This window comes from Gekko japonicus, unplaced genomic scaffold (genome assembly GCF_001447785.1).
Source record: "Gekko japonicus isolate JY-2015 unplaced genomic scaffold, Gekko_japonicus_V1.1 scaffold5057, whole genome shotgun sequence".
NCBI classification, from domain to species: Eukaryota; Metazoa; Chordata; class Lepidosauria; order Squamata; family Gekkonidae; genus Gekko; species Gekko japonicus.
The window spans coordinates 12,725-26,155 of record NW_015168189.1 but is presented as its reverse complement, the minus strand read 5'-3'; the positions used below and the strand labels follow the sequence as shown (position 1 = coordinate 26,155).

The 13,431-nt window shown below is 43.3% G+C and overlaps 1 protein-coding gene across 1 annotated transcript; it reads right to left on the bottom strand.

Annotated features, from left to right (window-relative positions):
* Positions 1-5,646: 5,646 nt before the first annotated feature.
* Positions 5,647-13,144, bottom strand: LOC107113641 (ubiquitin-conjugating enzyme E2 variant 2-like; the record flags this gene model as incomplete). The annotated part of the gene is made up of 3 exons (XM_015414992.1): positions 5,647-7,008; positions 8,864-8,989; positions 12,999-13,144. Coding segments are annotated over 3 exons (419 nt in total), but the record flags the coding sequence as incomplete, so codon positions are not given.
* Between the last annotated feature and the right edge of the window lie 287 nt (positions 13,145-13,431).

Here is a 13,431-nt window from a genome sequence, read left to right as displayed (position 1 = left end):
AACACTCTGTCACACAGTGGCCAAAAATACCAGGTGCCATCAGGAGGTCCATCAGTGGGGCCAGGACACTAGAAGCTCTTTCACTGTTGCCCCCCCCCCAAGCACCAAGAATACAGTGCATCCCTTGCCCCATATTGAGAGTTCCTATCTATACCTTGTGGCTAAGAGCCACTGATGGACCTCTGCTCCATATGCTTATCTAATTCCCTCGTGAAGCCGTCCATGCTTGTAGCCGCCGCCACCTCCTGTGGCAGTGAATTCCATGTGTCAATCACTCTTTGGGTGAAGAAGTACTTCCTTTTATCCGTTCTAACCCGACCGCTCAGCAATAGTGGAGTGCCCACGTGTTCTTGTCTTGTGAGAAAGGGAGAAAAGTACCTCTTTCTCTACCTGCTCTATCCCACGCATGATCTTATAAACCTTGATCATGTCACCCCTCAGCCGTTGTTTCTCCAAGCCAAAGAGCCCACTCACTTGCTTCTGCTCCCCCCACCTTCTGCACTGAGACCCTGGGTTTCTGGGTTTTAGCCTTGGAAGCCTCTGCTTGAGTCGAGTCCCCCCGCAGAGCCTCACCATACACAGTCAGAGGTTTGACGGGCAGTGAGAGTTTCTGAGGTGGCGGTTTGTGCTGCGGGGTGGATGGCTGTAGCGGCGCTTGTCCTGGCAGCTCCAACAGCTGCTCCTGGCATTCTTAGTGGCAGCGTGTGCAGCCGCGTGGTTTCCCTTGGGCTCCTGAGTATTCTACTAGGGATCTGTAAGTAGAGAACGCCGTTTGTCTTTTCTTTTGGGGGGGGGATTTAAGTATCGCATGTATACTTTTTTAAACATGTAAGATTTTTCTGCACTCCTGGGGAGTGCCCCAAGAGTGCTGAAATATGTTTTTGCCCCCTATGTGCCCCAGATCGACGGAAATAAGTATCCACACGCACAGAGAACTGTTGGCTATTAGTATATAGACAAAAAGCGGGGACCCGCGATACTCACAGGGGGGATACTCTTGTTTGTCTGTTTTGTTAAAATAAAAAATAGTTTAAAAAAAAAAATACCCTGGGCCCTACTGACTGCAGTCACCTCTGAATGGCCATAAAACGGCCATAAATATATGCAGACAGTATTGAGAGATCAAACAAAGTGAGAAGTGAAAGCTGCACATTCCGGTTATGTCAGGGGGTGTGGCATATGCAAATTAGTTATGCTAATGAGTTAGGCTAATGAGCTCCTGCACGTCTTTTTCTAGGGAAATGACCCCTGTAACTAGGTAAGAGAATCGAAAATGGTCATTCTTAAAAGATTTGTTGCAATTGCTGTGTGTCATCCTGTCCTCTAGAGTGCGGATGCTGCCACATTACAGTTATCCACAGGCATGAGGAACATAAAGGCATGAAGAAATAAGATAAACTCCAAGACCACTCGGGATGAGAGCAGTACTCGTCTTATGGGGGGGAGGGATAGTGTTTCTGTGTCAGCATAGAACAGGGCTTCCCCACCACCACCCATCAGAAAGATGGGATTTAAACAGATGTAAATAGCAATACAGCAAGTAAAATAATAATGTATCCTTTCTCATAAAAATTGAAACATTTTAATTTTTGGACCAATTTTAATTGGTCAGCATATGAACAGAAAGGGAAACTAGCCAGTTCTTAGCTATAGATGTACCAACTACACTTCCCAATATAAATCCACGTTTGTGACATCAGGTAAAGAGTTATCCAATTACAATTAGTTTTCTACAGCTGCGGTGGCTCAAGTGGTTAAGACGCTGAACTGTAGGCTGTGGAAGGTCGGTAGTTCAGCAGTTCGAGACCCGAGTGCGCCACATGACGGAGTGAGCTCCCGTCTCTAGTTCCAGCTCCTGCCAACCTAGCAGTTCAAAAGCAAGACATTGCAAGTAGATAAATAGGTACCACTTCGGTGGGAAGGTCACAGTGTTCCGTGTGCCTTGGTGTTTAGTCATGCCGGCCACATGACCACGGAAACGTCTTCGGACAGCACTGGCTCTTCGGCTTTGAAACGGAGATGAGCACCGCAACCCTAGAGTCGGACTCGACTGGCTTTCGAGCAAGGGAACCTTTGCCTTTACCTTTTTACATTTCATAGCAACCAGCATTAAATACACATACACATTACTGTAATGACTCAAACAGCCAACATCTCCGGCCATTGCCCTTTGATATCATCAATACTAGAAATATTTGCTTCCAGGCACATTTAACATGTTATGCTTCAAAAAAAAAAGCCCGCAGCCGGACCAGTTTACCTGCTGGTTCATATATTATATACTGCTTGAATTGCTAAGTGATTTGTAATTCATGTACTTGGAAGTGACCAAATGTTTGTGCTAGGCAAAACCAAGGCTGAATAAATTCTATGCATGTACTGGGTTGCTTAGGTAATCCTGGGAAGCCTCAACTTTTCCCTTGGTTTGGTTTTTAAAACACTCAAAGGAAAAACTCACACCCTCATAAGAACATAAGAGAAGCCAATGTTGGATCAGGCCAATGGCCCATCCAGCCCAACACTCTGTCACACAGTGGCCAAAAATACCAGGTGCCATCAGGAGGCCATCAGGAGGTCCAGCAGTGGGGCCAGGACACTAGAAGCCCTCCCACTGTTGCCCCCCCTCCCCCAAGCACCAAGAATACAGGGCACCCCTTGCCCCAGACTGAGAGTTCCTCTCTAGACCTTGTGGCTAATAGCCACTGATGGACCTCTACTCCATATATTTATCTAATTCTCTCGTGAAGCCGACCATGCTTGTGGCCTTCACCACCTTCTGTGGCAGTTAATTCCATGTGGTAATGGATTGCTAGCTATGGGGGGGGGGCATGCAGATCTGCCCTCACAGAGGAGGGAGAGCTTGTACCTGAAGGGGGGGCTCTGCAACTTACCTGGCTGCTTCTTGCTCCTCATGGCCCGACTGAGGGCTGCTGGGAGCAGGGGGCGGGGCTTGTGGCATGTGCCCGCCCCCTGAGCTCCTTACTGCCGGAGCTCCGCTCCTGTGCGCTCTCGCAGGAAATGACCCCTGAGCAGAGCAGATGGTAGATGCAGAATGGGCCCTTTTCAGGAAGGTCAGGCAGGTAGCCGGCGCAGGACCGGGGAGTGTTCTTGCTCTGCATTCCTGGAGTGCAGCTGGACCAGGGGCAGGGTCTCGGAGCCTGTGGGTGCTCTGAAATTGCAGGAGCCGGCCCCTCCTGTCCTCCCTTCAACCCTGATTCTCTCCCACTTCTCAAGGTCTGCATCCCACATATCTTTCCCTGCCTGCACTCATAAGAACATAAGAGAAGCCAATCTTGGATCAGGCCATTATTATTAATTTATTTATTAAGTCGATTTTTACCCTCCCCTCCCCGCCGAGGCAGGCTCAGGGCGGTTTACACAAGAAACAATAAATAAGACAACGATATAAATATGAATATGAAATACACAAAATTAAAACCATTAACGTAAGGATGGCGGTATAGCTGTAATAAAGGGCGATCAGGTCAATGGCCCATCCAGTCCAACATGGTTCCATAGCTTCCCTTTTATCTTGACACAGCAGTCCTTTGAGAATTAGAAATTTAGATGCAGAATTCGGGCTCAGGCTGGAAATAGAATTGGCACAAGGCGTAGATGATAACACAGCTCCTTAACTAAATGCCTGGTGAAAGAGCTCCGTTTCCATGGCCCTGCGGGACTATATGGGAATGGGTGTAGTAGTTCAGTGCGAGGTGGGTTTAGGTTCTGTTTCACTATTGTAATCTGAACAAAAGCTGATCCAGTGCAAGTTTTACTTTTATCGGTTGCTCTTTTTCTAGTGGGGTAACTCTGCTTTCTATGCATATAATGCTTTCTAAAATACCATAGAAAGTGGGGCAGGATGGGAGAAGCTACCCTGTAATAACTAGCCATAATCTAAAAAGAGATTGGATTTATACCCCACCCGTCACTACCCAGAGGTGTCTCAGAGCGGCTCTCAAACGCCTTTCCCTTCCCCTCCCCACAACAGACACACCCTGTGAGGCAGGTGGGGCTGAGAGAGCTCTGACAGAAACTGCTCTTTTTCAAGGACAGCTCTTGTCAGAACGGTGGCTTGCCCAAGTGCCAGGTGCAAGTGGAGGAGGAGTGGGGAATCAAACCCAGTTCTCCTAGAGTCTGCGCACTTAACCAGGACACCAAACTGGCTCTCTTCTCTAGGCAAACATATCTGTGCAGCTCTTCTGCTGAGTTTCCTGAACTCCATTTACTTTCTGGTATATTCAGGAGTACAACCTCTGGATTTACCTCATGCATGTCTGCGGTCACTGCCTAAGAGAATGTGTGTAACCTGTATGAACACACCTTCATAATGCAAAAGGTATAAGGTGCTGGTGGGGACGCCTGGATGTTTGCTAAAATGTACATGTGCAGGGAAATTAAGAGGGAGCTTTTAAAAAATCACGCAATGCCTTCTAGTCTTCCCATGCGTGCGGCGCAAGGGAGAATAGGATCTCCCGCAAGCTCAACTGCCGCTCAGTTCCAATCATTCACCTGAATAGACGGAAGCAGAGTCTGACACAAGGTTTGTCCAAACCACCAGTCATCGCTAAATAGAACCTGCCAGTTTAGAGGAAGTTAACTTCTGATCATTTGCTTCTGGGGACAAGAAGAGGAGATTGGATTTATACCCCGCCCTTCGCTCGGAGCGGCTTACAATCTCCTTTCCCTTCACCTCCCCTCAGCAGACACCCTGTGAAGTAGGCGGGGCTGAGAGAGCTCTGACAGAAACTGCTCTTTTTCAAGGACAGCTCTGACAGAACTACGGCTTGCCCAAGGTCATCCAGCAGCTGCAAGTGGAAGAGTGGGGAATCAAACCCAGTTCTCCCATTAGAGTCCGCACACCTAACCACTACACCAAGCAAGGGACAGCTAGCATGCTTGCTGCACAATCTGCCTAGCTGCTGTTGGAAATAGGGTTCTGGACAAAATGGGTTCCCGCTCTGAATTCACAGGGCTTCTACGGTTCTCAGGGAAGCAACAGAAACGGCCAGCCAAGCAACCTACTTGGGACAGGCCAGAGAGCCATCAAGGTTCACGGCAACGTTACAGCTTCCATTTCCGTTTTACCTTGGGAATTATCAATGTCGAGTCACTTGAGTGACAGCCATCCTGTCTCCCAGTTGACATTCCATTGTTGGGTTCTATTTTTGCTGGATGGGGATTCTATGTGCCAGGCTGCGCTACTCATTAAAACACTGATAGGCCTCCTACTGCAAGACCTTCCACTGTCCATCTGAGCCTCTTGACCACAGGTGTCGAACTCATTTGTTATGAGGGCCGGACCTGACGTAAATGAGACCTTATTGGGCCGGGCCGGGTGTGTCATAAAATGTAATGCCAGGCAGGGGAGATATAAACTTTATAAAGGACACAAACACAGAGGGTGGTTTTTTTAACTTAAAATAAAAACATGCTTAAAACATCAGCACTCTTGTAACATTTTGTTTATTTAACAGTGTCTGAAAACTGACACCTCTTGCTCTGAATTATTGCATCCAAATGTCTGTGCTGTTGCAACCGTGAGTATGCTGCTCAGGTGTGTATCTGTAAGCCGCAAACCTACGATGACGTAGCAGCAGCAGAACTGGAAGCAGCAGCAGAAGACAGCCAGTTCCACTGCGGGCCTGATAGAAGCCCTCTGGGGGCCTAATCCGGCCCCCGGTCCGCATGTTTGACACCCCTGCTCTTGACTCTTGTAGAAGAAACATGAAATCAAAGCTATTCAAAGGCCAGAAATGATTCCCCTTTCCAATCGTATCCTTTTTTTTTGCAAGTATGTTAATAATTGTGATAAATAGGGAATAAATGACATATGAAGAGCCATGAAAGCAGCAAGTTACAGCTAGAGTATCATTGTTTCCAGAGCCTTACAAAAGGTATGCTTGCACAAGCTAAGCTCTGGAGAGTGTCTTAAGCAAGCCGCTCCATTGAAATAGCTCCAGCAACAGTTTTGGCTATCAAATGGAGCAGACGTTGGACATTAGATTAGAAGCGATGTTCGTTCACTCCTTGTCTGTGCAAGGTACTACAAGAATAAATAACTTCATACAGAAATGGCATAGCCTCCAAGGATACTTTCCACATTTTATTTACATTTGAAGACTAACTTTATTCTCAATCACATTTTCCATACACCTATTTCCTTTTTTTTGTTTTGTTTTTTGTTTCGTTTCACTAAAACTTAAATGTATGGTTTATTAGAACAAAGACTGTAAACAAATATTTTGCAATGTCCATTACATGTAACACACAGGAGCCGCTTAAGAGAAAAATCATTCCCTCGTTTTATAAATACAAGTATCAAAACAATCCTGACTGTATTCTGTGACACTACCAGCATTCAGCACCCACACCTTTGCAAAAAAAAATAAAATAAGATAAACAAGTTGAGCAATGGTAGTTGCAGTACCCGCTACTTTAAAAACAATTTCATCTGCAGCTCTTTTACTAAAGCAAGATGGATAAAGCATGCCGTTTTTTATTTCTTTTTTCTTCTCGAGAAAAGGCTTTTTTCCCCCTGAAACATCTTACTCCATGGCAATCTGACACTTCCTGTCATACTTTCGTCTTGAAACACTGGCGCGCCGATTTTAGGCTACTTCAGGCTTATGTTAAAATGATCGCGCCTTGCTAAAGAGGGAAACAAAATGTGTTGCCTTTTCTCTCTGATTGTGCCTGAAAACATATGGGGCATACATATATATATATTCTTTCATATGTCCAGATAATGTACACCAGAAGAAACTCTTTAATGTGTGGGTGGTTTTGCATTGTGAGATTGAATCAAGACATTAACATAAGTAGAAGTTGTTTTAAGACAAGTTTGGGATTCAGCTAAAATTAATTGTTGTAAGTTTGTCCTTCTGGAGGTTGTGGAAGCTTCATATTTTCTTTGGACATCAATAGACGCCTTAGCTCTTGAAGTATAACTTTAATGCTATAAGAATTTTGCCATTTTGCTAACACTGGTATGCTCCGCGCATCCACCTGTGAAGAAAAGAAATCATAGATTTAAATAAGAAGTAAGGAATATGGGATACCTGATTTCACCATTCTAGTATCATTCTTGTGTTTCAGTTTATTTCTATTACAGTCCTTAGACCAGATATGCTTACATACATACATACATAAATACATATAAATAAAAATTACAGATAAAGCATTCTAGAAAATTTAAAAACGAATATAAACATTTTAACTATAAAATAAAATGCTTCCAAGTAAAATGCATCCGAGACTAGCATAAAAGTTACACTTATGTTCCCTCTGAGCTGTGGAGTCTTGTGAGCAGGAATACTACTTTGTGAGCTACTGGCATTAAATTGTGAGCGAGAAATTTGGCTCCTGCATAAATTAGTTTGCTCTGGAGCCATCCTTCCTGAGCTGAGACAAAAATGTGTGAGCTGGAGGCTAAAAAACTGTGAGCTAGCTCACACTAACTCAGCTTAGAGGGAACACTGCTTACAACTAACCGCTAAACAATTTCCATGACCTAAGCATCACCTTACAAAATCTGGCTACCTGATAAGTAATCTTGGGATGTTTGTCAATTAAAAGGAATTCAGGTTTAGTTTTTTTCTGGCAGTCCTGAGGTTTTTTCCTATCAGTGGAGTGATAATCTCTCTACGGGCCACCTCATAGTGTGGAACATATGTTCTAAGGTCTCCATCTCCCTGAGCGGGCAGGTGCAAAGCCTTTCCGCGTAAGGAATGTCCTTACATTTCCCATCAAGTACAGCGGAAGGGAGGGACACATTCTTGTGTTTAATTTTCAAACACCAGAAGGTGGGACAATACAGCTTGGTGATGAAGAGGAAGAAGAAGAAGAAGAGGAGATTGGGTTTATACCCCGCCCTTCACTACCCAAAGGAGTCTCAGAGTGGCTTACAAACTCCTTTCCCTTCCGCTCCCCACAACAGACACCCTGTGAGGTAGGTGGGGCTGAGAGAGCTCTTGACAGAAACGGCTCTTTTTTCAAGAACAGCTCTTATCAGAACTACAGCTTGCCCAAGGTTCCATGTACATAAGTGATCATGGAAACTGGTTCCATGTACGGAAGGGATCATTACACCTTGTCACACAGCATCATGGGGGTATATAATTAAGGTGAAGAGTTGTTGGCTCTCGTTATGCAAGAATTTAATTATTGTGGCAGTAAAAAAAATATTTACGGGGTAGGGTAAGCACGGCTGCTAAAATATAAACGACTGAAAAAGGAAGGTGAGGAGGTTTATGGTTAGGCTAGGCCGCCACTGCTTTAAAGCAGCACATTCCACAGACACTTGTAAATATTGGATTGTGTCCAAGTATACACGTGCTGCGTTCTGTTCTCAGAATGGAATTTTCCTGCCTCCCCTCCCCCCACAGCTCCCTAAATGCTGCCTCCAGGGTTCCCTCTAAGCTGAGTGAGTGTGAGCCAGTTCACAGGTTTTTAGTCTCTGGCTCACACATTTTTGTCTTAGCTCAGGAAGGAGGGCTCCAGAGCAGGCTAATTTATGCAGGAGCCAAATCACTTGCTCACAATTTTAATGCCAGTAGCTCACAAAGGAGAATTTTTGCTCACAAGACTCCACAGCTTAGAGGGAACATTGTCCCTTCCCTCTAAAAGGTAAAGGTAAAAGTTCCCCTTGCTCGAAAGCTAGTTGAATCTGACTCTAGGACTGCGGTGCTCATCTCCGTTTCCAAGCCGAAGAGCCGGCGCTGTCCGAAGACGTTTCCGTGGTCATGTGGTTCAGTTTAGGCAACTGCAGGGGAAGCAAGCACATCCTTTCCTACCCGTCGTACTCTTCAGTCATTTTTGTGTGTAAAGCGAAACAGGTTGCTCATCATGCATTTCAACTTACCATTCCATTGGAATTATTTATTCCATTCATATTAATTTTAGTTACAAATCTAACTGTTGGAGGTGCTTCTGGATATTTAGGACCGCACTCTACCTTCAAGCTGTATATTCTGTTTTCATAATTTGTCTAGTAAGGAAAGAGAAAGAATCAGTCATTACATGAAAGTTAATGCACTTGCAAAAGGCACTGTTAACATACTGAAACGAAGCCAGTTGACCCGATTCCGGTGAACAGGTTGAAGCCCCGTCCAAAATGACTAAAATGGATCATCAGATAAGCTGCTGATGACTTCCGGTATGGCGCGACGACGGGAGGGAGCGCGGGCGTGAGCTCCGCTCCTCCCGAGCTCTTTCGTTCTTATTCGGGCCCCCCAGGGATGGGGGAGCACGACCCGCAGTTTCGGGAAGAGATTGCGGGAGCATGGGGCTTCTTGCTGGACCCCCCCCGAGCTTGGCAAGCGGAGGGGTGCTCCAGAACTGCCCTGAAGCAGGAACGGGAGAAGGCGAAGAACATGGCCGCCATGTTCTTCTGAGTTGCTGCCTCCGGGACTGTTTTTAATTCTTTGTGTGTGTGAAGAAATACGTCGCATTGTTAAACTGTTCTGCTTGTATAAGAAATACCCCTGGAAAGATTTCACATATTTATGAAAAAACCGGCCGTAAGGATTTGACGTGAGGAACTGTGAGTAACGAGATATGTAGGGGGGAGGCGTTTTTTGAGCATCAGTACTTTGATAAAAGGGGGGGGGAAGGCTACAAATAAACTTGTCTGTGAGGGTGAGAGACGAGTGGAAAGGAGGTTATAGATATGGAAGACACTATGGAAAGAGAAACAGAAAAAACAGTTGGAGAACTTTCCTGGGATGATCTTAAAAATTGGTTCGCGGAGGAAGTGAAGCGGACATTTACAGAGACACGTGTGAAAGTTCTGAGAGATGCTGTAAAGGAGGTGTTGGAAGTGAAAGGAAATAAGGAGGAATGGCAAGAAACGAGAAGGCAAGAGGAAGGGTTGGAAAAAGAGAAGGAGAAGGAATTGCAGACTTCCCAGAGATATTTGGTTGAGGAAGAAAGGCAGGAAGCTGACCCCGATAGGGAAGTTTCGAGGAATCAAAGAACATCTAAGCTACGAGCAAGGAAAAAGAGACTGTTACCAGACTTGATGAAGGATAAAAGGAAGAAGGCCAACAGGGAAAAGAAAGTAAAGAAAGAAGTAAAGAACTTTAAAAACTTATGGCAAACATTTATTGGGAACAATGAAAGAGACAAAAGGGAAATGGAAATGGAAATAGATGAGTACAAGGACAGAAGGCACCGGGAAGAGAACAGAGAAAACCAAGTTAGAAAAGAGCTGAAATATTATGAGGACTGTGTTAGTAAAGTTGTAAGATAAACTCTGTACTTCTGTTATGTCTCTCTCCAACTAAGAAACCTAGAAGAACATTTGAAAGGAGATTGTAGAGTATAGGTAGATAACTGTGATATGACCCATTTTTTGTCAATGATGTCTGAAAGTTCAATTGTTAGGTTTTGATTGCAGGGTGAAGTCAGAAGGTGTACCTTAGATTTATTTTTGTTTTTCATTATAAGTTAGGTGGTATGTGGCAATTATGTTTGATACCAGAAGTATTATTTTAAGCTAAGTGGTTTAGTTTAGTGAGGTTGTTATTATGTTATATGATTGACTACCAAAGTTATGTTTAGAAGTAGAATAAGAGAGGTAAGGTAAAGAGAGAGGTTAAATTGGGAGCCAGTTCTGGTATTTAAAGTTAATTTTGTTACTTTATTGTAAAAGTATTTGATTGTAGGTATTATAAGTTGTATGTTTAATTGTTTAAGTTTAGTTTGTATGCAGAAAAGGGCAACTCGAATGATAAAAGGGTTGGAACACTTTCCCTATGAGGAAAGGTTAAAGCGCTTAGGGCTCTTTAGCTTGGAGAAAAGACGACTGAGGGGTGACATGATCGAGGTTTATAAGATTATGCATGGGAAAGAGCAGGTAAAGAAAGAGGTACTTTTCTCCCTTTCTCACAATACAAGAACTCGTGGGCACTCCATGAAACTGCAGAGCGGTCGGGTTAGAACGGATAAAAGGAAGTACTTCTTCACCCAAAGAGTGATTAACACATGGAATTCACTGCCACAGGAAGTGGTGGGTGCTACAAGCATGGACGGCTTCAAAAGGGAATTAGATAAGCATATGGAGCAGAGGTCCATCAGTGGCTATTAGCCACAAGGTATAGCTAGGGGCTCTGGGGCAAGTGATGCTTGGGGAGGGGGTCAACAGTGGGGGGGCTTCTAATGTCCTGGCCCCACTGGTGGACCTCCTGATGGCACTGGTATTTCTGTCCACTGTGTGGCACTGGTATTTCTGTCCACTGTGTGACACAGAGTGTTGGACTGGATGGGCCTTTGGCCTGATCCAACATTGGCGTCTCTTATGTTCTTATGTTCTATATGGTAATATATTTCTGAGATTGAAGTAGCAGGTAGTACTCATGAAATGACTATGAATTGAGTGAGGAATAGAAATGGTTTGGAAAGTGCCTGTGTGTAGGCTTCTCTAAAGATATGGTCTTCGGCTGATATACCGTAAACGGAATATAAATGAATTCCATGGTTGACAAGATTAATATTATAATTATTAGGTTATATAAATTAAATTTTGTGGCGATATTTAGGTGTGGGTTAATACTAATAATGATACAGTAAATAAAGAATGAATTGGTAGCTGATGAGTTATTTAAAGAGGTTAGTTAAGTTCATATTGGGCTTCTATTAAAAAATTGAGAATGAAGGAATAGAAAAATAGGGGATGATGTATTAATGAGGTATTTGGTTGAATGGAGTAATTGCAGAAAACTAGAAGTGTAGGATTAGAATAATTGGTGATGATTCTGTATGATGCATTAATTCTTTGAGCATTAGAATAGGGAGAGTAATAATATATTTTTATAGAAGCAATTTTTTTCCTGAACAATGCGATGTGTTGAGAAAATAATGGATGTGAAGATTTATGTATGTTATGTCTGTTTGTGTTTTAAATGTGTGTTTGTCTTCTAAGTATAAAAATCCAATTAAAAAAAAATGACTAAAATGCTCCTCATCAGGGAAGGAGCAAAAATATAAACGGCAAGGGTAGACCATCAAAAGACACAAAACTTTCACAAGTAAACAGTAGACACCAGTCTATTGCAATACAATAACAATAAATTGAAGATACAATAGAATTGGTGGTCACAATTCAGAAACACTACTTGCAAATTCAAAATACAATTTGATGATAGTGAAAAATATCCAACAAGAGACTCCTCTATATCCTTTGAATATAATAGTGTCCAAAAGACCTCAAAGTCTTTTAGCTAGATCTGTTTTAGCTAGATCTGTTTTAGATAGGTTATACATTATGATGTAATTTTAATATTTTGTATTTTTTCTACTGTTTTACTGTTTTATTAATTATATGTTGTTAGCCGCCCTGAGCCTCCGGGGAGGGCGGGGTATAAATACAAATAATAAATAAATAAATACAAATAATAAAGTCCACAAAAAAAGGCAAAGGATGTCCCAAAGCACAAATAAACTTCTAACAGCCGAAAACGTCCTTCCCAGGTAGGCCAGACGTTTCAAAGCAATCTTCTTCAGTCGTACGGCTGAAAATGGAACCCAATTTCCACACTAATGTAGGCACGGCTCATATCTCAAATGGAACTATGGCTTGCCCAAGGTCATCCAGGAGGTGCAAGTGGAGGAGTGGGGAATCAAACCTGGCTCTTCCAGATTAGAGTCCGCGCACTTAACCACTCCACCAAACTGGCTCCTTTGTTTGAGCAGCAGCCACTGGAGGCACACCAGCTCAAAATAAATTTGATAGCTTATGCAATGTGTTGTAAGAAATTCATTACGCTTAATGACAGGCACTGTGAGTAAAAAAAGTCTTTGTAGATTTTTATCTACCAGCTCTCAGGGAGCAAGACTGTAAACATCTACTGGCTGTAAGCATGCTTGTCATGAATTACTAAAATTTAGCCCTACAAGATTTTACTTAATGGTTACCATGAATATTTCAACTACTTTAAAACAAATTGACTACTAAATGTTGTACTTTTTTAAAATGAAGGTTAACTTGTATCACTGACTCTTGGTGGCCCAATAATCATGCCCGTCCACCTGGTAAGCGTCATGTCTTCATCATCTTCAAGGCCCCAGCTTACTGTACCATCTCCTACTCCTTTCTGACCTTCTTCAAGTTCTTCCAGCAAACGAAAATTACGAGGGACTTTAACTATTTGGGGGGAAATGAAGCAATATAAATAACAATGCCCAAAGTTCTAGCTCACCTCATTTCGCCTATTAGCGTGGCAGGTTGTCCATCACAAAACATTCCAAGCCCATAACTTCGCGTAAAACAGTTTTCAGAGTAACACGCTACCTATGAACGACTGAGAAAAACGAACCTGCTCCATTAATGAACGGTCGTGACACAACAGTCTGCATTGTAAATTCTGCGACAGAGCATCACATGGTTTTGACCTGTTGTGAAATTTGGTAGATCCTCAGAGGTTTCATTTT